Source organism: Dermochelys coriacea, chromosome 2 (assembly GCF_009764565.3).
Source record: "Dermochelys coriacea isolate rDerCor1 chromosome 2, rDerCor1.pri.v4, whole genome shotgun sequence".
NCBI classification, from domain to species: domain Eukaryota; kingdom Metazoa; phylum Chordata; order Testudines; family Dermochelyidae; genus Dermochelys; species Dermochelys coriacea.
Window position 1 is genome coordinate 82,494,977 of NC_050069.1, and position 27,346 is coordinate 82,522,322.

Consider the following 27,346-nt stretch of genomic DNA (forward strand, 5'->3'; position numbering starts at 1 on the left):
CTTTGAGTGCTGCTCTGTATCAATCATATTGGGTCTAGTGTTTGACCTTTGGAAAAAATCTTAAGGAGCAAGAAGGAATGTCCTCTTCTCCATAGCCCCCCCCTTCCTGTGTGGAGTTGTAGCATAATTATACAGTACATACACCAATGGTACTCCTGTGTCTGAGTCCTTACTAATGCATTATAAATTGTATACCTTCCACCTTTTGCTTTTTTAAACTAGTGTGAGAGTTCAACTTCCAACTCCTGGTGGCATTATGAGAAAACTTCAGCCTGCCCGTTCTCTCTTCTTCTCTTCTCTTTCTCCCCCCCCCCCCCCATACACATCAGGTTGGGCAACGTGATTTATGAAGCGTAAAGCTGATTTGGAGGAAAGCCGTAATCCCCTTTTTCCAAACGTTGCACGTTCTGGATGAATTGGTAAAGGTCGGTCAGTGCCTGGCTGCAGCGTGTCAGAAAGCGAAGGCGGCATTTAGGACTAAGCCAAGGGCCAGGGCGGTGGGGATAAGGTGATGCGTGTGGACCTGATGCGCGAAGTGTGGCGGCGGGACCTTGAAAGAGGGACTGGGGTGGCGCTGTAAATGCAGGAACGTGACTAGACCAACCCTTTAAGCACACCCCCATTTTGCCCTAGAGCGCTTTAGGGAGAGGGGCTGTGGGAACTTGCACGAAGCACGGCCGAGCCCGCGCCGTTGGGGAATCCCCGACCCCGCCGGCCGCGGGTCTCTGTCTCTCGGCCGCGGCTAGCATGGGCCGCGGGAGGGGACGGCAGCCGCCCGGGCAGCCCTGGCCCTTCCCACTCCCCCCGCGTGCTGGCGGCGGCCGCGCAGGGCCGGGGGCATTTCGGAGCGGTGCCATGACCCCGCGCTCCGCAGCCGGGCGGGGAACCGGCTTGTCTCCTGCGCCGGGCGCCGCTCGGCTCTCGCGATACGCCCCGCGGAGGGGCTGGTGGCGGCTGCCGCCGCCGGTCCCGGACTGGGATTTGGAGCCGGCTGAGAGCCGGCAGCAGCGCGGCGCAGGGGGTGTCCGCCGTGCCCCCGCCAGCTGCAGAGAGCTCCGCCCGGGCAGCGCCCCGCTGGGTGTTGAGAGCCGCTCGCTGCAGGACCCGGCAGCCAGGGCACGAGGAACCCGGGGCGCTCGCGTCCCCTCTAGTCTGGGGGTAGCGGCTGCAGCAGCCTGTGGGGCGGCCGGGACGTGGAGGTGATGGGAGGGGGACTGCTCTTCTCCCTGCATACTAGGAGACTGGCCCTCCGCGTATGGCCGGGGCAAGGTGAACAGGCTGGACCCTCCCGCTTTAGAGGTGCTTAGCCGCCAACCGTCTCCTTATTCATGGTGTCTTTTGCAACTACAAACCTGTCAACTTACTTGCCTTGGCGTCCACCTTCTGAAAGTTAATAGGGTTTATTGCTCGCCTTGTTGACGCTGGGATGAAACCCTAAACATAGAGCATCTAAAAGTATTCACTAAACCATTAAAAAGACTAAAGAGTGATTTAGGAAGCTATTTGATGATCTTCAGTCTGAATTTTTACTGAAGCCTCTAGTTTGTCATTGAAGCTCCATCATCAGAACAAGTGAAACTTGGAATGTTTCCGGTGGTGACTCTAGCACCAGGTTAGTAAATCTTGTTCGAAGCAAGCTTTTTCCTCTTGCTGGATCTACTATCCTAGCTGAACTTGCGTTCTAACTACAATCTGGAGCAGTTTAACCTGGTGTTGACCATGATATTAGTAACCTAAATTATTGTATTGCGGTAGCAATAACACAGTTAAAGGGGCTCTACTTGTCCCCAAAATTATAAAACTGCAGACTATTATCTAAATTCAATATAAACGGGTTTTAAAATCTATTTTCTACAGTATTTAGAACTTCATTTGTTGTAGCACCAATAGCACTAATCTGAAAGAGAAGCTTGATTAAACAAAAGCAAAACTGATGTAACTTGTTTTTTTCATTCTCTAGCAATATAGAAATACAAAAACTATGCTGAATAGTAATTTAGATCTTGGTAAAATTCACTTCTTATGATCAAAGGTAGCATTAGTAACAGAGGTAGTAACCTCTTTATACAACAGGATTTTAAAATTGACAGTGTTCTTTTTTTAAAGATTGAGATCTTATTTGCACTCTGTTTTCAGTTTCAACAATTTTCTCCTTAGTTAACTTGCCTGAATCTTTTTCACTGCCTGTGGTAAATGTTCCAAAAGATGGGTTTCAGAGTAGCAGCCGTGTTAGTCTGTATTCGCAAAAAGAAAAGGAGTACTTGTGGCACCTTAGAGACTAACACATTTATTTGAGCATAAGCTTTCGTGAGCTATAGCTCACTTCTTCAGATACATCCGATGAAGTGAGCTGTAGCTCACAAAAGCTTATGCTCCAAATAAATTTTAGTCTCTAAGGTGCCACAAGTACTCCTTTTCTTGTTCCGAAAGACTTTATTCAAGATGGTAAATGGGGAAATGCAGATTATTTTTGCAGATTATTTTGGTCCGTGTCAAATATTAGGCTTGGTGTGTACATAATCCGTAATAATGCATTTCTTATGTGCATTCTCTGCGCTAACTTTTGTCAGGAACCATTCACAGTATGTTTAACTTGGGTAGATATATCAAGGTGTGGTATTTCACTAGTCACGTGCATAATTAGCATAACATGTTCATATACATGCATTTGCAATTTGAATGATAGTGCTTATATCAGTTAGTATAATGTCTATGTAGAAGGCCAGTGGAGAGGTGATTGCATTTATTTGTTTCATGTTGCTTTAAATAGCTTGGAAACTTCAAGCTATGCCCAAGTCTAGCCTTGTAAATGTTTCAGTGTTGCCTCTCTGTGTTCTCATTTTACTCCTATATTTAAATTGGATTGCATGCTCTTCCAGTACATGAAACTCTGTTCCATACAGCTCCTTGCGCAGGGGTGTCCATGTTGTGACTCAGGAGCCCGTTGTGAAAATTAGAGCTCTAAATTATCCTTCAGGGTGACTGCGGTAACTGACTCAATTGTCAGTTGAAAACTGAGTTGCCCCCGCTTTGATTTGTACTGTGTATTGAATAGTCTCCACTGCTTCTTATGGGGAGAAAGTATGGGGTGCCTCCCCTACCGCCTCAGATGCCCAGGGCAGCACTGAGCAGCTCCCCCCACTGCCCGCTCAGTGTATTGCAGAAAAGTAAGGAGAGCAGCTCTGATTGCTACATTTCCTGCCAGACTTGTGGGACCCTTGGAACAGAAGGATAAAAGCTCAACTGGCTTTCTGAGTCTAGAGGAGCACCTAGTGAAGGATGCCTCACACCATCTAGGACATCTGGGAGACGGGGAATAAAGCTGAGAACCAGCAACCAATTATTGATTCCATGATTCCCTTTTCCAGCCCTGACTCAGGTGAGAGCGGTCTGGATGCTTAAACCTGCTGGTTGTGATCCATAAGGGACCTTGTGCCCTCTGGGGATAGCCAGAATGCAGTGTGCTGTGGCCATGCCCTCTTCCCAACCTCTGATTTTCCACCTGTCATAAAGGAGGAAGCATGGAAGCTGGCTCTGGAGCACTGGGGATGCTCCCTTCTCCCTTGCACCCAGTGGGAAACTTGCAGGTCACTTCTGCTCTCTTTCCACCACCTAAGCACAGCAAAAGGGATAGAACAGGACTAAAAATTTGCTGCAAAGTAGATATTGTGCCTCCTTTGCCCCTTTAGAGTAGTGTTTTTCTTTAGGCTGAAAACATTTGACACTGGGACCTTCGGTGCAACTAAAATGTTCTGATGTACAGCTGGCTTCTCTGCTGTTGTCTGTTAAAGCTGAAGGTTCTTCTTATCATAGTCCGTGTCATACAATAAACTTTGCATTCAGCATGGTGATTAAGTCCTTACCATTAGGGTTTGCGATATGAATTAGGGCTTGTCTGCTTCAGCAAGTTTTACCAGTAATACTCCTCTAGTTACACCAGTGTAATCATATGGATATAACGTTCCCTGCCACATCCCAATCTGGACGCTTTTCTGGAGGAATCGCTTTTTTCAATAAGTAGATAAACCCCTATTCTCAAGTGACAAACTGAATTAAAGAAAAATATATTTTTTATACCAGAATGAGTGTCAACATAAGCAGTTAACCTGGTTAACCATATTGGTTTAAATTCACACCTTGGGTTATATCAAAAGTAACTACATGCATCCAAAGAATGGCACACCTATATGGTATGGGAGGACTGTTATTGATGAGATAAGCCTTACAAAAAAGCTTATCACTAACGTATTCTATTGGTGCCCAAAGGCTCCAGGCATGGGACGTGCTCCTTCTGCTGAGGATATGAATACTTAAAAGAACACCTGGTCCCTGCTACCCAAAGAGTTTAGTCTGAAAAGACAGATGAGTGGGAGGGAGAGGAAATGGACTACTGCATGTGAGAAGAGGCATAAGGGTGAAGCTGAGCACACATCTTGTTGGCTCCAAGTTTTTATAAAGTGTGTGCTGACAGCATGGTATGTAATATTCTTTTCCACCCCTGCAGAAGAGCTTAAAATTTTTTTCTTCTCACCGATGTCCTGAGAGAGGGAAAACAAGCCATGTTAGCGATCCTCTTCCCTGCCCCCATATAATTAAGGGGAGAGGGTTGCTGAAGTCCAAGGTCTTAAACTGCCTTAAGTAGGGCAGTTGAGGAATGTTCTTCTGATTCCAAGCCTGTCTGCCTGGACCAGGTTTAAAGTATGTGTGCAGTGTGCAGAACAGCAGATGGTCTGTCCACTAGGATACATGGTCAGTCTAACCTGTTCAATATGCAATTGCACAGTCAGTCTGGTACCATTGTATATTTTGTTTTTCTGTTGGTACCATAATACATGTTTCATATTTCTTTACTCGTCTTTTTTTTTTTAAATACTGTGTAGCTACCAGCATTACTTGGCACTACAAGATCATTTCAAATTTCCATCAGGTGAATAGGGCATTAGCATAGGAAAGCTCTTTTTTTTTTTTTTTTTCCACTCGAAGAGGCTAAAGACTTGCACTTGCAGTGCACTATTGCTGTTGTAAGTTTGGAGCAGAGATCCTTGTTTTATACGGTGCCTAGCACAATGGGGTTTTGACCTGTGACTGGGTGCTACTGTCATATAAATAACTGATAGTTAAAATGCAAACTCTGATTGTTACCCCCTTGCCAAAAGCTCAGTTGATGCAGCGTTTTTTCATTATGCTTTTTTGAAGAATGAGTTTTGATTTAAGGGGGGAAAAAAAGTCATGTCCTCTCTCTGCAATTTGATTTTTAACTGTAATAGGTAGTGTGTTCGCATATAATTTCTATCACAAGATTCAGCAACTCTAGCTGTTTAACCACAGTGGAATTCTGTGGGTGAGACAAACTTTCACACAGGCTAGTTTAAATCTGCCTTTGATCAACTTGAGATATGAGACTGAAGGAAAATGCCTTCAGCCGCTCTAGTGCATTAGCTGCTTACTAATGCACATACTGGAGTGGCTTATTGCTGATGGAGTATGACTTGTTAGTTTTATTCCATTATTAAACAGTCCCATGGAATTCATGCAGTGTTTCACTAGGAACTGCTTTACACAGGATTCTGGAGTTTAAAGGATGGTTAAAAATTGTCCTTTTTCTTTAATGTAGCCTCTTATTCTTCTCCTTGCTTCACTTCTGTTCCCCACAGGCTGCCCCAGGTAAATATCTTTCCTCTCACCACATTAACAAACAACAAAATATCCCCACAGCATTTTATGGCTAGAACCTCAGAACGAAATCTTAGAGTTGGTGTACAGCTGTGACATCATAAAAGCCCAAACAGCTTAAGGAATGTTTTGGAGAATCTGGTTCTGCAAGCAGAGACTAAACAATCTGTAGAATACAGAACCCCTCTCCTCTGGAGTGAACAGAAGTATTTTTCTCTCAAGATGGGAAGAATGGCTGCCAAAGGCCCAAAATATATTAATACTTAGGCCTACACTACAAACTTTGACTCAAGTTACATTGATGTAAAGTAGCCTTGGTTGGTATATCATTTTGTGCACATCCATACCTGGCTCCTTGCATTGGTGCTGCACATATTCATCAGGAGTGCTTATCGATGCAGAGTGGTGCACCATGGAAAGTGTGCTGCTTCTTTGGGTGCTTGTTCATGTCCATTCCAATCGGGTGTGCGTGTGCTGCATGCACAGTTGGCAGAAATTTTTCACCCAGCAACTCCCATCGGGTTGGTTGTGGAGCCCCCTCGAGTGGTGCCTTCATGGCACTCAATATATGACCCTGCCAACCTGGCCCCTCCTCAGTTCCTTCTTACTGCCTGTGACGGTTGATGTACTGTGAGTGGCTTGTGTACAAATTCTTCTTGTTTCCCCATGCTTTCTAGTGTAGTTTATCTCAGTAGTTTATAGTTCTAGTTTTAGTAGTAGTAGTTCTGTTAGGAGTGGGGTGGGGGATCCTCCTCCACTCCAACCTTTCCCCTTGGGGACCTGAGGGCATGCCTCTTTCACCAGGGTTCAAGCCCTGCAAGTCCTGCAATAAGCCCATGCCAACGGGTGATCCCCACAATGCTTGTTTAAAGTGTGTGGGGCAGGCTCACCAAGCCGATAGGTGCAGGATTTGCAAAGGTTTTCAACCCAAAAAGGAACGGGATTTCAGGTTGAAACAGCTCCTCATGGAGGCAGCTCTTAAACCAAAGTCCGCCTCTGTGCAGCAGGACCCAGCACAGAGCTCCTCGGTGCACAGGCATCAGTGGCAGAATCGGCACAGTGGAAGATCTCGGGGAACAGAGACTCGCAGCACTGCCTATTCCCCCGTGCCTAAGATTGTTGGAACTTCCCAGCACTGGTCCCACTCCCCACCGCCACAGAAGAGGCATGCCAAGCAGGGTAGAGGCAGATCTCCTGTGAGACTCTCCCCTACGGTCTTGGCCAGTGGGGCACATCCCAGAAAGGAACACCCGGCCCCAAGATCTCTGGAGTTGGCACCGGGAACTTCAGACCCACAAGGAGTACCATTGAGCCCGGGGCCACTGGACTCCCCAATCCATATGGTGGAGGAGGAGGTGGGGGTACTGTCCACCCGGGACACCTTTTTTTGAGGCTGCACGGGACCTCATTGCCATGATGGCTGTGGTCCCTGACTCTCTGCGACAAGCCTCCGGCACCGCCGAGGGTGCTACCGTCCAGTGGCCAACCAGCAATGATGCACCTGCCTGCATCTCCAGGTCACCTACCCCTGCCACCAGAAAGGGGGTGGCATCCTCAGTCCTGGAGGCGCTGGTCCCTGGATTGTCAGAGGTCCATCATTATGTCGCTGATCCCCTCGGTACAGATCAAGGTCTCGGCTCCGTTCCCCTTCTTCGTGGCACCACTCACCTGGCCAGCTCCAGTTGGCACAGCTCTGACCCTCTAGATCCCGGTTCCCATTCTCAGAATCAGATGCGGGGTCTAGATACTCTCACCAGAGCCGGCACCGGTCGGCACATCAACAGCCCTACGCAGGTACAATGCCATGGCCGACTCAATGGCAAGGACTGACACAATGGCCTTTTTGACTCCCTGGGCGTATCACCAGTCCCAAGGTACCTTGTCCAAGGGCTCCCAGTTGGTGGCATCTGAGCCCAGGCTGCTGATGGCCTCGGCCAGCCACCCCACATCCAGAGGTGCAGACAGGATTCTGACTACAGCACCTTCACTGGAACAGGTGGTCACCGACCTGGAACAGCAGATTGAGCAGGAGGTCCCCAACAGGCCCAGGATGACCCAGTTGCCCCACCTGCGTCCTCATCCTCTTGCACAGACAAGGCAGTAGCAGGAACTTTGGTCTCAGGACCACCACCCATAGATAGTCGTGCCCACCAGGACCTACTCCGCAGGCTGGTGTGCAATATGGGCTTATAAGCAGAGGAGGTGGTGGAACAGGAGGACCCCCAATGGTGGTGGAACAGGAGGACCTCCGACATTTTGGCCGCAGAAGGTCCATCCCAAGTGGTTCTGCCACTCATTAGGACCATTCAAAATAACACCAAAACTGTGTAGCAGACCCCGGCCTCTATTCCGCCGACAGCCAAGGGAGTAGAACGCAAATACTTCATTCCCTCCAAAGGTTCCAAGTATCTATACTGTCACCTGCAACCCTGCTCCTTTGGTGGTGTCTACGGTTAATGAATGTGAAAGGCAAGGGCAGCAGGGACCCACAGCTAAGTCCAAGGAGTCCTTCTTTTTCTTTTTTAAAACTTGACCTTTCTACCACAAGTCTACTCCACAGGGGGCCTACAGATCAGGATTGCTAATTAACAGGCAGTCCTGAGCAGATGTAATTTTAACTCCATGGAACTCCATGCTCAAATTTAAGAAGTTAATGCCATCTGAGTCCATGGATGAGTTTGGGGCCATTGTGGAGGAGGGCAAGACAGTGGCACGGACCTCTTTACAGGCCTCACTGGACGCTGCTGACTCGGCGGTGCACACATTGTCCTCTGGCATAGCCATGAGGAGGACCTCATGGCTTCAAATTTCGGGCCTGCCCCACAAGGTCCAACAGACCCTGCAGGTCCTGCCCTTCGTTTGCTCCGCGAATAATCTTGTCCCATCAGACTCCAGGCTACACAGCCTAAAGGATTCAAGGGAGATGATGAAGTTGCTGGGGATGCATACCCCAGCTACTCAGTGAAAACACTTTTTAAGCCTCAGCTCCCTCAACGTCCTTGCCTAGAGAGGTTGGTAAGACTTTTCTAGAAGGCGAGGTAGGAACGGCAGGCGTAAGCTGTCCCAGCCCTTGTCATCACAAGGCCAAGCACACACCTTCTAGGTCTCTAAGCAGGCCTTTTGAAGGTGCACCCAGGGACAACATGCCTGACTGTGTACCAGATCCTCAACCCTGCTTTCGGAATAGTATGTCCCATTTCTACCATGCATGGTCCCAAATAACTTCAGACCGCTGAGTTCTCCACACGGTAGAAGTGGGATATTCTCTCCAATTCTGCTCCTCCCATCCCTCTTCAGAGACACTTCTCACGAGCAACTCCTTATCCAAAGGGTGCAGTCGCTCCTTGCCATAGCAATGGAGGAGGTTCCTTAGGAGCTAAGGGGCAAGGGGTTCTACTCCTGCTATTCCCTAAACCCCAAAGCAAGGGGGGGGGGTCTCGGACCCATTCTAGACCTGCAAGGGCTCATCAGGTTCATGGTGAAGTTGAAGTTCCGCATGGTCTCCCTGAATACTACTATTCCTTCCTTGGATCCGGGAGACTGGTACGCTTCCCTCGACATGAAAGATGTGTACTTTCACATAGCTATTCAACCTGTGCACAAACAAATTTCTGCGGTTTGAAGCCAGCCGCAAATACTGTCAGTTCACGGTCCTCCCCTTCGGTCTGTCAACAGCCCCTCGAGTGTTCACCAAGTGTATATCGGTCATAGCAGCCTTCCTCTGCAGGAGGCAGGTGCAGGTATATCCCTACCTCGATGACTGACTGGCTATTCAGGGTGCACCAGGGAGCAGGTGTAGCTCTGACTAGTCAGACTTAAGGCTCCTTTAGAGTGGCTGGGACTCCTCAGTGTGGAAAAAGTCAATCTTGTCACAGACTCAAAGAATATAATTCATCGGTGTGGTGCTGGACTCGGTGCAGGCAAGGGCGCTACTAACAGAGACCCGATTTCAGACCATGACAGACATTATCCAAAGCCTCATTCCACAAGGGCACAGGCCTCATCAGCTGTGTTCCTCGCCCAGGTCCCGATACAGGAAATCTGCAGGGCAGCTACTTGGTCCTCGTTGCATAAGTGCCATCATGGAGCTCATAAAGAACCAACCTTCCACACAAACTTCCTCGTGGCTGGACTTTACAAAAACTAGACAAGCCATTTACAAAACACACTTTGCTTCTCTACAAAAGAAAAAGGACACTAAGCTATCTAAACTACTATATGCCACAAGGGGCCACAACAATGGTTCCCGTAACCCACCCAGCAATATTGTTAATCTATCCAACTATACTCTTAGCCCAGCAGAAGAATCTGTCCTATCTCGGGGCCTCTCCTTTTGCCCCTCCACCCTCACGAACATGATACAGTTCTGTGGTGACCTAGAATCCTATTTTCGACGTCTCAGACTCAAGGAATATTTCCAACACACCTCTGACCAACATATTAACCCACAGAGACCTTCCTGCCAACACTACAAAAAGAAGGATTCTGGGTGGACTCCTCCTGAAGGTCGAAACAGCAGCCTGGATTTCTACATAGACTGCTTCCGCCGACGTGCACGAGCTGAAATTGTGGAAAAGCAGCATCGCTTACCCCATAACCTCAGCCATGCAGAACACAGTGCCATCCACAGCCTCAGAAACAACTCTGACATCATAATCAAAAAGGCTGACAAAGGAGGTGCTGTCGTCATCATGAATAGGTCGGAGTATGAACAAGAGGCTACTAGGCAGCTCTCCAACACCACTTTCTACAAGCCATTACCCTCTGATCCCACTGAGAGTTACCAAAAGAAACTACAGCATTTGCTCAAGAAACTCCCTGAAAAACCACAAGAACAAATCCGCACAGACACACCCCTGGAGCCCCGACCTGGGGTATTCTATCTGCTACCCAAGATCCATAAACCTGGAAATCCTGGACGCCCCATCATCTCAGGCATTGGCACCCTGACAGCAGGATTGTCTGGCTATGTAGACTCCCTCCTCAGGCCCTTCGTTACCAGCACTCCCAGCTATCTTCGACACACCACCGATTTCCTGAGGAAACTACAGTCCATTGGTGATCTTCCTAAAAACACCATCCTAGCCACTATGGATGTAGAAGCCCTCTACACCAACATTCCACACAAAGATGGACTACGAGCCGTAAGGAACAGTATCCCTGATACTGTCACGGCTAACCTGGTGGCTGAACTTTGTGACTTTGTCCTGACCCATAACTATTTCACATTTGGTGACAATGTATACCTTCAAATCAGCGGCACTGCGATGGGTACCCGCATGGCCCCACAGTATGCCAACATTTTTATGGCTGACTTAGAACAACGCTTCCTCAGCTCTTGTCCCCTAATGCCCCTACTCTACTTGCGCTACATTGATGACATCTTCATCATCTGGACCCATGGAAAAGAAGCTCTTGAGGAATTCCACCATGATTTCAACAATTTCCATCCCACCATCAACCTCAGCCTGGACCAGTCCACACAAGAGATCCACTTCCTGGACACTACGGTGCTAATAAGCGATGGTCACATAACCGCCACCCTATATCGGAAACCTACTGACCGTTATTCCTACCTACATGCCTCTAGCTTTCATCCAGATCATACCACTCGATCCATTGTCTACAGCCAAGCGCTACGCTATAACCGCATTTGCTCCAACCCCTCAGACAGAGACAAACACCTACAAGATCTCTATCATGCATTCCTACAACTACAATACCCACCTGCTGAAGTGAAGAAACAGATTGACAGAGCCAGAAGAGTACCCAGAAGTCACCTACTACAGGACAGGCCCAACAAAGAAAACAACAGAACGCCACTAGCCATCACCTTCAGCCCCCAACTAAAACCTCTCCAACGCATCATCAAGGATCTACAACCTATCCTGAAGGACGAGCCATCACTCTCACAGATCTTGGGAGACAGACCAGTCCTTGCTTACAGACAGCCCCCCAATCTGAAGCAAATACTCACCAGCAACCACACACCACACAACAGAACCACTAACCCAGGAACCTATCCTTGCAACAAAGCCCATTGCCAACTCTGTCCACATATCTATTCAGGGGATACCATCATAGGGCCTAATCACATCAGCCACACTATCAGAGGCTCGTTCACCTGCGCATCTACCAATGTGATATATGCTATCATGTGCCAGCAATGCCCCTCTGCCATGTACATTGGCCAAACTGGACAGTCTATACGTAAAAGAATGAATGGACACAAATCAGACGTCAAGAATTATAACATTCAAAAACCAGTTGGAGAACACTTCAATCTCTCTGGTGACTCGATCACAGACCTAAGAGTGGCTATACTTCAACAAAAAAGCTTCAAAAACAGACTCCAACGAGAGACTGCTGAATTGGAATTAATTTGCAAACTGGATACAATTAACTTAGGCTTGAATAGAGACTGGGAATGGATGAGTCATTACACAAAGTAAAACTATTTCCCCTGGTATTTCTCCCTCCCACCCCACCCCCAACTGTTCCTCTGATATTCTTGTTAACTGCTGGAATTAGCCTACCTTGCTTGTCACCATGAAAGGTTTTCCTCCTTCCCCCCCCTGCTGCTGGTGATGGCTTATCTTAAGTGATCACTCTCCTTACAGTGTGTATGATAAACCCATTGTTTCATGTTCTGTGTGTGTGTGTGTGTGTGTGTGTGTGTGTGTGTGTATATAAATCTCTCCTGTTTTTTCCACCAAATGCATCCGATGAAGTGAGCTGTAGCTCACGAAAGCTTATGCTCTAATAAATTTGTTAGTCTCTAAGGTGCCACCGGTACTCCTTTTCTTCATGGAGCTCGTTAGAGATGATGCAGCTTTTGCCAGAGCGGTGTTCCAATCAGCAATTCCTTAACTCAGATTCCAATTGGGTAACTCCCCAAGCTCTACCCCGGAGGTGGGGTCAATGTGAATAAGCACTTGAATAAAAAAAAAAAGGGTTATTCACCTTCTTGTAACTATTGTTCTTAGAGATGTGATGTTCACGTCCATTCCAATACCCACTTTTCTTACCCCTCTGTCAGAGTAGCTGGCAAGAAGGAACTGAGGAGGGGATGGGTCGGCAGGGTCATATATTGAGTGCTATGAAGGTGTCACTCCAGGGGGGTCCACAGCTGACCCAATAGGAGCTACTGGGGGGGGGGGAATTTCCAGCAACTGTGCACATGGCACGTGTGCACATCTGATTGGAATGGACATCAACAATTATTACAAGAAGATGAGTAACCATTTTATCCTGCCACCATCCAGCATGCTGTCTTTGGGGAAAGCTTTGGCAATGCATGGTGGGATAGAGATGAGTCGTGCAGGGGTGATTAGGAGGAAGGGCTCAACTCTTCAGCATGCATCTGTTTCCATCTCATAATGTCATCTGTTTCCCATAATTTTTTGCACCTTTTTAAAAAAAAAAAATCCATGACCCCGCACAGCCCTCCTTACTCTCTAGCTTCTCTGACAGAAGCGTTGCAAGCACAGGATACTCAATCCTCTGCTATTTGTAGAGCCATAAGAATAACCAAATTAGCAGGGAACATGACTATTTCATGTTGGACAGATTTCTGCGAGACACAGCAAGAACTAATTAAATGTTGTTTGGTGGCATTCATGTAGCAGCTGCAAATGGTAGAGTACCACTTCTGGGCCCAAGAAACAAGTTCTGACAGGTAGGATTGCATTATAATACAGGCTTGGGATGATGAGCAGCGGCTGCAGAATTTTCGGTTGCCATGTTCTGGATCTGTGCACCGAGCTGGCACCAGCCTTTCCACAACAGGGACACCAACATGAGAGCTGTACTGGCAGTGGAGAAGTGAGTGGCAATCACACTGTGGAAATTTGCAATGCTGGATTGCTACCAGTCAGTGGGAAATCATTTTAGAGTTGGACAATCCATTGTGCAGGCCATTGTAGTACAAGCGTGCAGGGCCATTAATCATCTCCTGCTATGCAGGACTGTGACTTTTGGTAACGTATATGACATTTGAGATGGATTTGCAGCTGTGGGGTTCCCAAACTGCAGTGGATAGCACACACATTCTTATTTTGGCACCAGACCACCTTGCCACAGAGTACATCAACAGAAAGGACTACTTTTCTGTGGTTATGGAAGTGTTGGTGGATCATCGGGGATGCTTTTACTAACATGAAGGTTGCCTGGTGGGAAGGTGCATGACACTTTCTTCTTTAAGATCACAGAACTGTTTAGAAAGCTACAAGCAGGGACTTTTTTCCCAACCAGTGGATTACCATTGGCAATGTTGAAATGCCAATAGTGATCCTGGGGAGCCCAGCCTATTCCTTGCTCCCCTGTCTCTTGAAGCTGTATCCCGGCCACCTCAACACCACCAGGGAAAGATTCAGCTAATGGTTGAGCAAATGCAGAATGACCGTTGAATGCACTTTTTGAAAGATTGAAGGGATCCTGGTGTTTCCTCTCAAGATTGGATGTTGGGGAAAAAAACATACCAATAGTTACAGCTGCCTGCTGTGTCCTACATAATGTATGTGAAGCAAAGGGGGGAAAATTGCCACTGGGCTAAAGGTGTAGCAGCTGTCTGAGTTTGAACAGTCAGAATGAAGGGCTATCAGAAGAGCTCGCTATACAGCTCAGGGAGGCTTTGAAAGAGCACTTTAACAGTGAGTCACAGTAATGTGTTGTGGTGTATTGTGCTCTACTTGGTCCTGCTGTTTTGGGGGCTGTAGGGAATTGTGTGGTGGCTGGCGTACATCTATGAATATAACACTATCAGTGCTCCTAATTTGCAGTGCTTGTTTTACACTTAGGATTAGTGACTGTCGTTATCACATGAATTTGCACTGTACAGGAACACGTAGTTGCTTTCAGAACTGTTGGGTGTGCTACAACATGTATTGTGAACTAATAAAGATGACTTTATTTTCCAAATAGAATTTTATTCCGTAACCAAACCAGTGCAAAGAAGAATGCTTTTAAATTGCACAAATACATTAAACTTAATGAAACATAACAAGGGGAAAGAACATTCGCATCCATTTTACCTATACTTACAGCAACTGTAGCTATTGCAGGTTGGTATATGTGAAGCTGTGGTTGTCCTTAATGTCCCCTGGGGTAGAGTGGTAGAGGTAGGAATGTGGCCTCTAATACTATGTGGAATGTTGCGGGGGGGAGGGTGTAGGGAGGTGCTGTAATGGAGTTATCCATGGACTGTAAAGGGAGGAAAGGCTGGGATTTTTGAATGTGTAGTGCCACCAGAATCTGCAGCATCTGTGTTTTGAGAAGCCCCATTTATGTCCTGGTGGATATCCCTCTCCTTTTCTTGATGGAACATCTGGGCCTTTCTCCTCTCTGCTTTCTTTCTTTCTCCAGGCTGTCTGCAGTGTTCCCCCTCCAAGCCCTTTGCTCATGGTCTGATGCAGGTTCTCGGAGAACATGTCCTCCTGAGTCGTCACCTTTTCTTTCCTTTCCTCTTTCCTCATCTGGCTCAGGGATTTGACATTGTGGCGTGGGAACCCCCTCAAGGCTGCTGCAGCACCAGCTGCAGATAAACAGATATCCATGTCAATCCACTTACAATGGAAAGTGAAAGTTGAGTCAGAATTCCCTTCCCTTGCTCCCCTGACGTTTTAACAAGACATGCTTACTGACACTTCTGTTTTGGAATGCTTGTGCATGGTGCCCCTCACAGCTCTAGCCATGGTGAGTGTAGCCTGCTGGGATGAGGGAAATGCTCAGTGAACATAAGCATGGCCAAACTGGGTCAGACCAATGGGCCATCTAGTCCAGTATTCTGTCTTCCAACAGTGGCAAATTCCACGTGCTTCAGAGTGAATGAACAGAACAGGCAATCAAGTGATCCATCCCATGTTGTCCACTGGCAGTCAGAGGCTAAGGATGCTCAGAGTATGGGGGTGCATCCTGGCCCTTCTTGGTTGACAGCCATTGATGGAGCTTATGAACTTATCTAGGCCAGGTCTGCACTACAAACCTACATCTGCATAACTGTGGCTCAGGAGTGTGAAAAATCCATACCTAAGTGGTGTAGTTGTACCACCGTAACCCTACACTTAGACAATACTATGTCAATGTGAGAACTTCTCCCACTCCCATAGGTAGCACCTCTCAGGCAGGTAGATTAACTGCACTGCCAGGAGAGCTTCTCCCATTGGCATCGGAGTGTCTTCACTAAATCACTACAATAGCGCTGTACCTGAAGAAAAGCCCCTAGTTCTTTTTTTTTTTTTTTTTTTTTTTTTTTAAATTCTTCTTTAGTCTTGGCCTTCACATCATCACCTGATAATGAGTGCCACAGTTTGACTGTGTTGTGTGAAGGAATACTTGCTTTGTTTGTTTGTTTTGTTTTTAAAATCTGCTGCCTATAAATTTCATTGGGTGGTTCCTGGTTCTTGTTATGTGAAGGAGTAAATAACACTTTCTCCACACCAGTCATGATTTTATAGACTTCTGTCATATCCCCTCTTAGTTGTCTTTTTACAAGCTGAAAAGTCCCAGTCTTGTTAATCTCTCCTCACACCAAAGCTGCTCCATACTCTTAATCACTTTTGTTGCCTTTATGTACCTTTTCCAATTCCAATATATCTTTCTGGAGATGGGGTGACCACAACTGCAAACAGTTTTCAAGATGCGGGCATACCATGGATTTATATAGTGGCATTATTATATTTTCTGTTTTACCTATTCCTTTCCTAATGGTTCCTAACATTGTTAGCTTTTTTTTTTTTGACTTCTGTTGCACATTGAGTGGATGTTTTCAGTGAACTATCCACAAATGAAGCCAAGATCACTCTTGATTGATAACCACTAATTTATAAAAAGAAAAGGAGTACCCATGGCACCTTAGAGACTAACAAATTTATTAGAGCATAAGCTTTCGTGAGCTACAGCTCACTTCATCGGATGCATTTGGTGGAAAAAGCAGAGGAGAGATTTATATATATACACACACACACACACACACACACACACACACACACACACCATGAAACAATGGGTTTATCATACACACTGTAAGGAGAGTGATCACTTAAGATAAGCCATCACCAGCAGCAGGGGGGGAAAGGAGGAAAACCTTTCATGGTGACAAGCAAGGTAGGCTAATTCCAGCAGTTAACAAGAATATCAGAGGAACAGTGGGGGGTGGGGGGGAGAAATACCATGGGGAAATAGTTTTACTTTGTGTAATGACTCATCCATTCCCAGTCTCTATTCAAGCCTAAGTTAATTGTATCCAGTTTGCAAATTAATTCCAATTCAGCAGTCTCTCGTTGGAGTCTGTTTTTGAAGCTTTTTTGTTGAAGTATAGCCACTCTTAGGTCTGTGATCGAGTGACCAGAGAGATTGAAGTGTTCTCCACTTGGTTTTTGAATGTTATAATTCTTGACGTCTGATTTGTGTCCATTCATTCTTTTACGTAGAGACTGTCCAGTTTGGCCAATGTACATGGCAGAGGGGCATTGCTGGCACATGATGGCATATATCACATTGGTAGATGCGCAGGTGAACGAGCCTCTGATAGTGTGGCTGATGTGATTAGGCCCTATGATGGTGTCCCCTGAATAGATATGTGGACAGAGTTGGCAACGGGCTTTGTTGCAAGGATAGGTTCCTGGGTTAGTGGTTCTGTTGTGTGGTTGCTGGTGAGTATTTACTTCAGATTGGGGGGCTGTCTGTAAGCAAGGACTGGCCTGTCTCCCAAGATCTGTGAGAGTGATGGCTCGTCCTTCAGGATAGGTTGTAGATCCTTGATGATGCGTTGGAGAGGTTTTAGTTGGGGGCTGAAGGTGATGGCTAGTGGCGTTCTGTTGTTTTCTTTGTTGGGCCTGTCCTGTAGTAGGTGACTTCTGCGTACTCTTCTGGCTCTGTCAATCTGTTTCTTCACTTCAGCAGGTGGGTATTGTAGTTGTAGGAATGCATGATAGAGATCTTGTAGGTGTTTGTCTCTGTCTGAGGGGTTGGAGCAAATGCGGTTATATCATAGCGCTTGGCTGTAGTCAATGGATCGAGTGGTATGATCTGGATGAAAGCTAGAGGCATGTAGGTAGGAATAGCTGTCAGTAGGTTTCCGATATAGGGTGGTGTTTGTGACCATCACTTATTAGCACCGTAGTGTCCAGGAAGTGGATCTCTTGTGTGGACTGGTCCAGGCTGAGGTTGATGGTGGGATGGAAATTGTTGAAATCATGGTGGAATTCCTCAAGAGCTTCTTTTCCATGGGTCCACTAATTTATATTCTCATTTTGTATGTATAGCTGGGATTGTTTTCCAGGGTACATTACTTTGCATTTATCACCATTGAATTTTTATTTGCCATTGTGTTGCCCAGTCACCCAGTTTAGTAAGATCCCTTTGTAACTCTTCACAGTCGGCTTTGAACTTATAAAATTACTCAAGATACTTATGTGCAGATTTTGTCACCTCACTCTTTACCCCTTTTTCCAGATCATTAATGAATATTTTGAACACATGTCCCTCCAGGATCTGTATTGGGACCAGACTATTTACCTCTCTCCATTGTGAAAATTGATCACTTATTCCTACCCTTTGTGTTCTCTCTTTTTAACCAGTTACTGATCCATGAGAGGACCTTCTCTCTCATCCCATGACTGCTCGCTTTGTTTAAAGAAAAGGAGTACTTTAAGAGTCTTTGGTGAGAGACCTTTCTGAAGGCTTTCAGAAAGTCCATACACGATATCTACTGGACCACCCTTGTCCATATGTTTGACACCTCCTTCTCCCAAAGAATTCTAATGCGTTAGTGAGCCATGATTTCCCTTTACAAACTTCATGTTGACACTTCCCCCAACAAATTGTTTGTCTGATAATTCTGTTCTTTACTATAGTTTCCACCAATTTGCCTGGTACTGAAATTAGGCTGTCTAGCCTGTCATTGCCAGGATCGCCTCTGGAGCCTTTTTAAAAAATTGATGTCGTTGATTGCATGAAACTGAGTATAGGACAATGCTACTGAATACTGGCACCATTTTCCACCAGTGGTGGTGATTTCCAGCTGATCTCCCTCTCCTGAGGGTAACAAAGGCTCAGAGCACAGTTGCTGCTGGCATTGTGAAGCTGCCCTGGCCCGTATGCTACTAATCTGTTTACTGCAGTGGTGACTGCCAAAGTTGTTGCTGACTGGCATGGGAAAGTGTTCCTCCACAGAGGGAGAAATGAGGCTACCATCCCTAAAAAATTGTGGGAGAGGATTGCAGAGCACCTCCATGACTGTTTCATCGAGATGTCTCAGGAGACTTCAGTGGACATTCCTGTGTACATAAACTGCTCTGGATGGCCCCTCTAGCCTGACTCTGCAGGGATATGAAAAGCAGATAACTCTCTACCTCTCTTGGTTGTACTGCTACCTCTTCTAGTATGAATACGTTTAATGAAAAGTTGATAGCTGTGTCCTGTAAAGGTGGGGGTGCCATTAGTGCATCAGTGTAATGGGAAATGCAGTTATACACTTACCTGAGATTCCTTCCCCTTCATTGGGCTCGCCCATGCTTGACTGACTGGGCTGCAGTGGAGTCTCAAATAGTTCCTGGCTCGCACCATAGCTGGACTCCCAGGTTGGATGTCCCCTATCCTCTTCCTCATCCTTGCTGTTCAAGCCAAGGGCCTATGGCTTGGGCTCCTCGGAGGTATCCACAGTGCTCTGCAGGGTGGCAGTGGGGTCTTTGCCAAGTGTGGCATGCAGCTCTTTGCTAAGCTACAGACTTGACGCTTTTACAGTGGGCTGACTTTCGGCCTCCCTGGCCTTCTGCTATGCCTGCCACAGTTGCTTTGCGTTATGTGGCATTGCTGCTGGTCCCTGTTATATCCCTTCTCCTGCATCCCCTGTGAAACCTGCTTGTAGATGTCCGTGTTTGTACGGCTCATCCACAGAGGCTGTACAAGCACAGCTCTTCATCACAGGCCCGGGAAATCCACCATCTCCTGTCTACTCCAAGCCAGAGCGTGTCTGGCATGCGCAGCCGGCCGGCATGGTTGCTGGGAAGTTGTACGCAACAGTGGAGAGCTGCTAAGTGTGGGTGCCAAGCTGGGCAATCAGGAAAAGGCATGTCAGAACTTTTCTGGACTTCAAAAAGTCGGCCTTTCAGTCTCTGTGACCTCCAACTTGCCTCTTCACACACAACCACTGCGTGGACTTGCGTATTCAATTTAACCCTTGCAAAGCCTATAGCATTGCACAAGATGCAGATCAGTGCAGAATTTAGCCTGTTGTCTGCTTTAGCTCAAGTTTCTGCAGTGTGCACTTGGTGACTTTTTTGTTACAGCTGGAATACGACTAAACTTGAAGTCTCTTGTATCTTTAAAATGTGGTTCTAAATATTACTGTTTGTGCCTTTCCAAATTATTACCTTTGGTCTTCTGAGAACTATATTTTTAAATTCTAATTTGAGTCATTGCAGGTATTGTTAAAGGAATAGCTGGTGAATACTAGATTACTCACAAATGGTATAACTGTAAATTCTGAAAAACCACTATTTTAGTTTGTGCACATCACCCTCAAAACTTATTTTTATATATTTCTAACAGCCAGATACTGTGACAAAGCTCTGTCCTTATCTCTGTGGGTCCCACGTTTCCTGGCGGATTTCGCTAGTCTCGGAGGCTCACTGTGACCCTCCACATAACCCCTCTCTCTCTCTAGAGACAAGGGTCACAGTCTACTGGCCATTTTCATCATAAGCCAGTGAGGGAGGTGAGGAGAAGTTATCCTTCCTCTTGCACAGTCTCTGTTGTCTCCCAGTCTCAGTGATTAATCAGGGGGCAAAGGTTGGGGGGTGCCCGGGCCCACCCTTTACTCCGGGCTCCAGTCCAGGGACCCTAATAGTAGCAGCTATGATAGCTGACTTTTTAGAAACATGACATGTACAATTTCCTGGCCTACTTCCCCCACAGCAGCCCTCACTTCCTCAGGCTCCACTTCACCCTTACCTCAGGGCCTCCTTCCTTGTGCGTGATATGGTGTGTACTACTCAGCCTCTCCAACAGCACAACTTCTTCCCACAGCTCCTGACATGCACACCCACCTGACTGACTGGGGGGCATTTAACTAGTTTCAGCCAGCCCCTGATTGGCTTCAGGTATCCTAATCAACCTAGCCTTCTCCCTGCCTTCTGGAAAGTTCTTAATTGGCCCCAGGTATCTTAATTGACCTGGAGCAGCTGCATTTCACTTATCCTGGTACCAGGGATTTGTTTAGCCTGGAGTTAATACATCCATCTCCCACTACTTTTCTATAGCCATCTGTCCTTGCCCTGTCAAAATAGCTTTCAGTAAATTGTAAAAGCTATGTGGGTAAAGAGCACTTACGCCACTCTTTATTTAACTTGCTTGTTAAAAGGTTTAAACTAAGTCATACACTTCTGTGAATAAATGTTTTTTGGTCTTGCACCAAATGGATAGATGACGGCATTGTTACGAGGGCAGAGCCGATCAGCAGTCTACACAGTGTCACTTGTGTGAAAATTGAGGGCAGAATATGGCTGCAAATGATCAATGACCTGAAGGTTTTGTCTTAAAATATTAGTGTATTCACACTTTGTCATGAATATCCTGGATAGCAAGGGTAAGAAGAGCATTGCCACTGTAAACTTAGCTTTATCTGTTGTATTTGAGTACTCACAAATGCAGTTGGCTCTTTTACTCAACATAGTGCTGATGACAACTGTTGGTTTGACAGCTCTGGAGACCGAATTTCTCCATTACAAACAGATATAACAATGCAGGCTTCCTCACACCCTTCTGCTCATGTGCTCCACCCTGACCTTATAAGGGCCACCTCTTTAGCTAAGGAGTAATTCAGTGTCCACGTCCCACCGTTTCCTGTTTACTTAGGCATGACTTTTGTGGAGGTAGTTATATGGTGTGGCACTTATCCAGTAGAAATTCTTCTGTTAAAATTGCAGCTAATCTCTAATAGAAGCTTCTTGGGTTGGTGTTCAAATATATTTACTAGGTGAAACTGACTAGAAACTAGAGTGAAAATTGATTATCTGAATGGCTCAAACAAAATATCACAGTAGGGATACAACTATAAATGTTCTTTCTTTGAATGCTCTTGCGTCTTCCAAATCTAATGGCTTCACGTAGGTTAAGGGCCAAACTTCGCCCTCAGCCATATGCTATACCTAATGGCTTCAATGGAAATTTCATGCAAGTAATGAGCTGACTGTTTGGACTGTAAAAACCATCCCAGGGCTGTCCCTCCTTTCCCCCCCCCCCCAAAAAAAAAACACCATCTCCCACATCCACACAAGAGTTCATGGGGAACAACTCCACCTACGGTGTGGCTGTAGGATGGACTATTTGGAGTATCTGGGAGTATGATAAATGGTCAGTTGGCTCATGATACGTGATCTTTCTTAAGACTTCCCCAATTACCAAAAGATACATAATAAAACCAGCAAGTTGTACCATGGAAATAAAGCCTCAAACTAAATGTTTTCAGACACACACTTTTATAAAAGATTAAGAAATATGCAACATTGGCTACGGAACAGTTTTTATAACATTGGCCAGCCTTCATAAGTAATTAAGGAGGCTTCAGAATCTGGAACTTGCAGTGCTGAGAACTAAATTTACAGGTAGGATGTCATTGAAAGCAGCCAGTCTTACTCCATTTACTCTAAAACTTTAAACACATATCTGGTAATGATGCTCAAATCCCTGTGCAGAAGCATTTTTTTTTCCCCCTTTTCTTTCTTTGTGGGTGGAGGAGTGTCAAAATCAGGAAAAGAACCTGATAGCTGCCTGGACAGGAAAAGCACCAACAAGTAAACTTTGAAATAAGTGGACAGAACTATTTCATATTCATTAGGGATGAAAGGCGAAAATGTTTCTGATAACTGCAATCATTGGTATTTTGAAAACTTAAATGTATTAAGGGAAATATAGCCTGTCCTTAACTCTCCTTTTATTTTGTTAAACTTACACAATCTTAAAATCAAAGGAAATATAATACCAGTTTAAAAGATGCAGTGGCAAGGGATTTTTTTTTAGATCTTAACTTTTACCCACAAAAGGTGTAACATTTCATTCTCACAGGCATCCCTTTCATTCACCCTACCATCGCTGAGAATCTTTTAAAGCTTATGCACTTGACCTTGTTTAATGCTTAACATGTAATCTTATGCATGCAAACAGTTCCATTGATGCTACTGTTTGCTGCATGAGGTTATTCATGGGTGAAGTGTTTTGAAGGAAGGGGGTCTCATTTTGTAAGGGCTGCTGCTTTTTTTTTTTTTAAACTTGCTTCTGGTTCTGCTGCAAGTTACGCTAAAACGAAACACTACTTCCCAAAGATGTGCTGACATAAGTGTTGTACAGAGATTTTTGGCAAAGGTACAATGTAGTTGAGCACCAACCGTATTGATTTCAGTTCTACTCAAAATAGCATAGCAATAAAATACTAATTGGAAATGGACAAAATTGATTCATTTTGAATGAGTCTTAGTGTTTTGGCTAATCGGTATGTGACTAAAAAGACTGGAGTAAATAGAATGGGGGAAGAATGCACTATTTTGGCATCTTCTATCACTGGTTTTAACCCCAGATTAGAGTTTTTGTATAGTGCTGAACCTTTCTTCCAGCAACTCGGTCATCTAAATAAAAGGCAAGTGCAAAAATACTCTGAAGGAGGACATGGCTACATGTGTACCCATTGCAAATATCTAATTTAAAAAAAATCCAAATCTTCTGAAAAGGGTCTGTGTGGTTATTTATTTGACTCTTTTGATAAGCATGCAAGAGTTCCCATCCCAGACTTGACACCCATACTGTTGATTAGAAATACAATTAAAAAACCACTGTAGAATCAAAACAGCAGTTCTTCCCCTAAATACAAGTACAAGGCCAGAAAACATGAAATAAATCGGTTTCCTAACCCAAGCTATTTCAGCCTTCCCCAGAGGCTTTCTGGAAAAGATGGAATTTGCTTCGCCCTGGCTCTCAACAAACTATGGGCTCCTGCAGGTATTGCTCCTGCAGGGATGGTTGGGGTGAATTTCAGTCATAGGACCTTCTTGGAAAATGTCCTGCTGATAGCAGCTCCCTCTTGTATACCAGAGGCGTTCCAGTACTCTTCCTGATATTAACTGAAATAGGATCTTGCCAGGAGAGAATGGTCCCAGGCCATATGACTTTTTTTAGTTCAAAACAAATACATGAATTGCAACCAGTTCTGATTGTGGAGCAGTGTGGTCACATGCTCCCAGAGAGCTATGCAGTTCAAAACACAGTTGGTATTTTGTACTACTTAAACCTACAGAAGTTGCAGTAGAACATATTGCAGTAGTCAAGTATAAATGTGAAAGGTAGGGATTATGATAGCAAGGTCCATGTCCAAGAGGAATGGTCAGTCTCCTTTCCAGAGATAAATGAGGGTGGGGGGGAAATCTTGGTCACTGAAATATTGATAATCTAGAAACTAGGAATACACCAGTCCCCTAAATGGTGAATTTTGGCCATAAATGTGACCTCAGTTGAAGGGATGCTAACTAACTCAGCTAAATCCTCTAGGTGCCTCCCTAAACACACCATTATCACCTCAGTTTTATTCAGATTGATAACAAGCTGACCCTGAGATGCATCTTGGCCCCAATCTGAGCCTCTTGCAATTTCTGGGCAAAAGTGGTTTATCAGCATAATGGTGAGTGCAGTGATCAAGAGCACTCTGGTGTCTTGTAGACTTTTTCTATAAACTTTAGGATTTAGTAGGGTTACTTTAAACTGCTGGGATGGGCCATGCTGGTGGCTTGTTTACAATTGGAGAGACCTTATCCACCTGGGAAAGGAAATGGACCCCACAAGGGAAGGGGTTGGTTCTTGAATTCCAGGTCAGGGTATGGCAGACTGCATAAAGAGAGGCTGTTTGCAAGGCTGTGTAGAGTTCCTGCAGGAAACTTTGGGGCTTTGTTTCAGAAGTGTCAGCTGCCTGGTGGGGCAAATCTCCAGTGTGTGTCTTGTGAAATTTACCACCTGTGTGTTTCTATCACCACCTCAATGAAGCTTGTGGTGTCTTCAGTGAGCTTTGGATCAGGCTGAGATGATGTAGATTGTCAGGATGCCTGAATTAGTTTTTTGGATTTACAGATTAGGTGGCTGTACTGAAGAAACTTTCGATTTGAAGTGAGTATTTCCTGCATTTGAGACTGAAAGGGAAAAGAGTATCATCTTTGCCTAATGAGTTCTCCAAGTCTGATTGACTAAAGTATCCTGGGCAGGATGTGATGAACTAACCCTGAGCCTATGATATCGATCATCCATATTTCCATGATGCAGACCAAGATGAGCTTTTGTAATACAGTCTGTAACATTTTACCTGTCATCAATGTGCTCAGCTTACCTCCTTCATTAATCACCCAACATTTTTTGTGTTTTCGAAGTGTACCCATTAGTAGTAGCTTAAGTCACTTGTTAGTGACATACAACTATTCTTTCTATAAATTTCTCTCTGAAATGAGTGAACAGTAAATGTTATCAGAGCTGAGCAGGCATCTCTCTGAGCAAGAAATGATGATTATTGCAACAAAGCATGATGGATTAAAACAATTTTGGCTCCGCGTTTCAATACGCTGGTTTACACCAACATGACAGTAATGGTTTTAAGAAAAAAAATGTTTACTAAAAGCTACAAGGAGGACTTACTGGAGTCAGTAAAGGCTCTTGCTGTCTTCACTTTGACAGAGTGAGGCCACAATGTGATGGTTTGTAATCCTTCCTTATTGTTAGTGGGTTAGCTTATGAGAAAGCTACCATTTAAAGCAATAGGTTGATGAAAGCTTTCTCAAAGGGTATTTTTCAGTATTGGGAAACTCTTAATACTCTAGGAATTCTGCTATGTCATCTAAACTGTTACACTGATAAGTCTTCATTCTATGATTCTATTTATCTGCCAGAATAGTTGCTTTTACTAAAACTCAAACGTATGCTTAAAACCAGGAGTACCTGCAGTATAAACTTATAACTGCTGTATATGTAACGACTGGCTTCAGCTTTCATTTCAGCAGACACCTAGACCAAACTTTCTCAGTCATGTACTTATGCAGTAGAAAATCTAAAAGCACTTCATCATGCCACTGACTTTGCAGGGCACCTTTGTGACTCTTAATGTTCGGAAACATGTTAGTTAATAAGAGAGGACGCTGTGCCGTCTTTGAAATCTCCACATATTTACAGTTGTGCTGCTCAGAGGATGTTGGGAAGGTTCCTATAATCTTATCAATGGAGAAGATACTGAAAGATGTCAGTCACTAGATGTAGTTGAACTTTTTAGGTTTGAACAGACAACTAGAACTGCATAGATGCAAGTAACACCAAATATTAAATGTGGAAGATGTAAGTAGTAGAATGATAAATTACTCAGTGCTAGTTTAAATTGATAGTGACCAAAATAATTGGACTATGCGGGGAGAAACCGGCACTAGGGAAACAATGAGCTGCATTGTAGCAGTTGTGTGGGTTTGTTTTTTGAATGGAACATACAGTTGTGCATGTTTCAGATCTCTCTATAGTTGAAGGCGGATTTAAACTTTACTCTTAAACTTTCCTTGGTGGCCATCTTGTATTTAATGCTAAATATCACAAGTCAAAGAATTCCCTATTTTGATTCCTACTGCTCCCTGTATTGGTAGCTTTACATAAGTTCATGATGCATATGACTGGAGCTGGCTGCAACACTTTAAATAAAGACTAGCTTTGCAGATCAAAATAAAAATTCTCTGCAAGAACTTTCATTCTGGAAGATGGTTCTGATTTTGGTAAACATCTTCTGCAAAAACTCTTTGGCTTTTAATGGGAAACTAAAGAAAAGCTTCTTTCCTAAAAACCATATATGAGCAGTTCTAAATATGGTGAAATACATTTCAAATAAATTAGTAGCATGAGTAACAAGAATATTTTTCTTTGTTATAAAAAATTTAAACTAGAGAGACATTTACATTGTGTGTCCAAAGGGTGGTCTTATCCATGATAGCATGCAGTCTATTGGAATACTTGTTTTTTGGTAAATTAATAGTATTCCTCAAACAGCAGTAAGTTGAAATGCAGAACTTGCAAGCTGAAGGGCTGATCAGAACTAGTCTTGAAGTGGACAGTAGGGCAAAATTGATTAAAGGTGGGAAGATTGAGGAAAGGGAGGCTTTTTTTAAAAAAAAAAAAAAAAAAAAAAACCTCCCCCCCCCCCCCCCTTAAAGCCTGGGTGGGTGGACATGGATTCAGCACTGTTGTTCCAACCTCTGAGATTTTTCCATAAAGCCTGGGTCTTGTACCAGAAATAACTGCTGGCCCAAAGAACAAGCAACCTGTGTTAAAGACCAGAACGTCTCCAGAACTAGAAACTGATTCTGTACCTCCATCGGAAAGCTGGTAATCCATTGGTGTGTAACGTTGCTTCTAATCATGGTGCTCCATGATCTCAAACCTTAATTGTGCCATTCCATCACCATTTTGCAGACTACCTTTTTTTCAATTGTGACCTGACTCTAATAAGTAGTTTTTGAGCAGCGATCAAAAATTTACTCTTTTTGTGTTTGTTACAGAGCATTTGCTGAGTGGGCAGTAATTTTCCTGTGCTCATAGGTTATCTACCCTCTGTAGTAAGTATTCCCAAAAGACTCTAGATTTCTTACTGCTAGATTTTTGAGATTTCAGGAGA

At 44.9% G+C, this 27,346-nt stretch overlaps 1 protein-coding gene across 9 annotated transcripts in view; it reads left to right on the forward strand.

The window, feature by feature from the left end:
• The window catches only part of OSBPL1A (oxysterol binding protein like 1A), a 158,366-nt gene that overhangs the window by 68,317 nt on the left and 62,703 nt on the right, over positions 1-27,346 (forward strand). Inside the window, exon 1 of one of the 9 annotated variants that reach the window (XM_043507972.1) lies at positions 952-1,299. The exons of 4 other annotated variants lie outside the window; for them this stretch is intronic. In XM_043507972.1, coding sequence (XP_043363907.1) covers positions 1,203-1,299 — 97 coding nt within the window. In that variant the 5' untranslated portion in view covers positions 952-1,202. Of the gene's footprint in view, positions 1-951; positions 1,613-27,346 lie in introns of those variants that run through there. 4 more of the 9 variants (XM_043507976.1, XM_043507975.1, XM_038391005.2 and 1 more) reach the window with 4 other exon arrangements.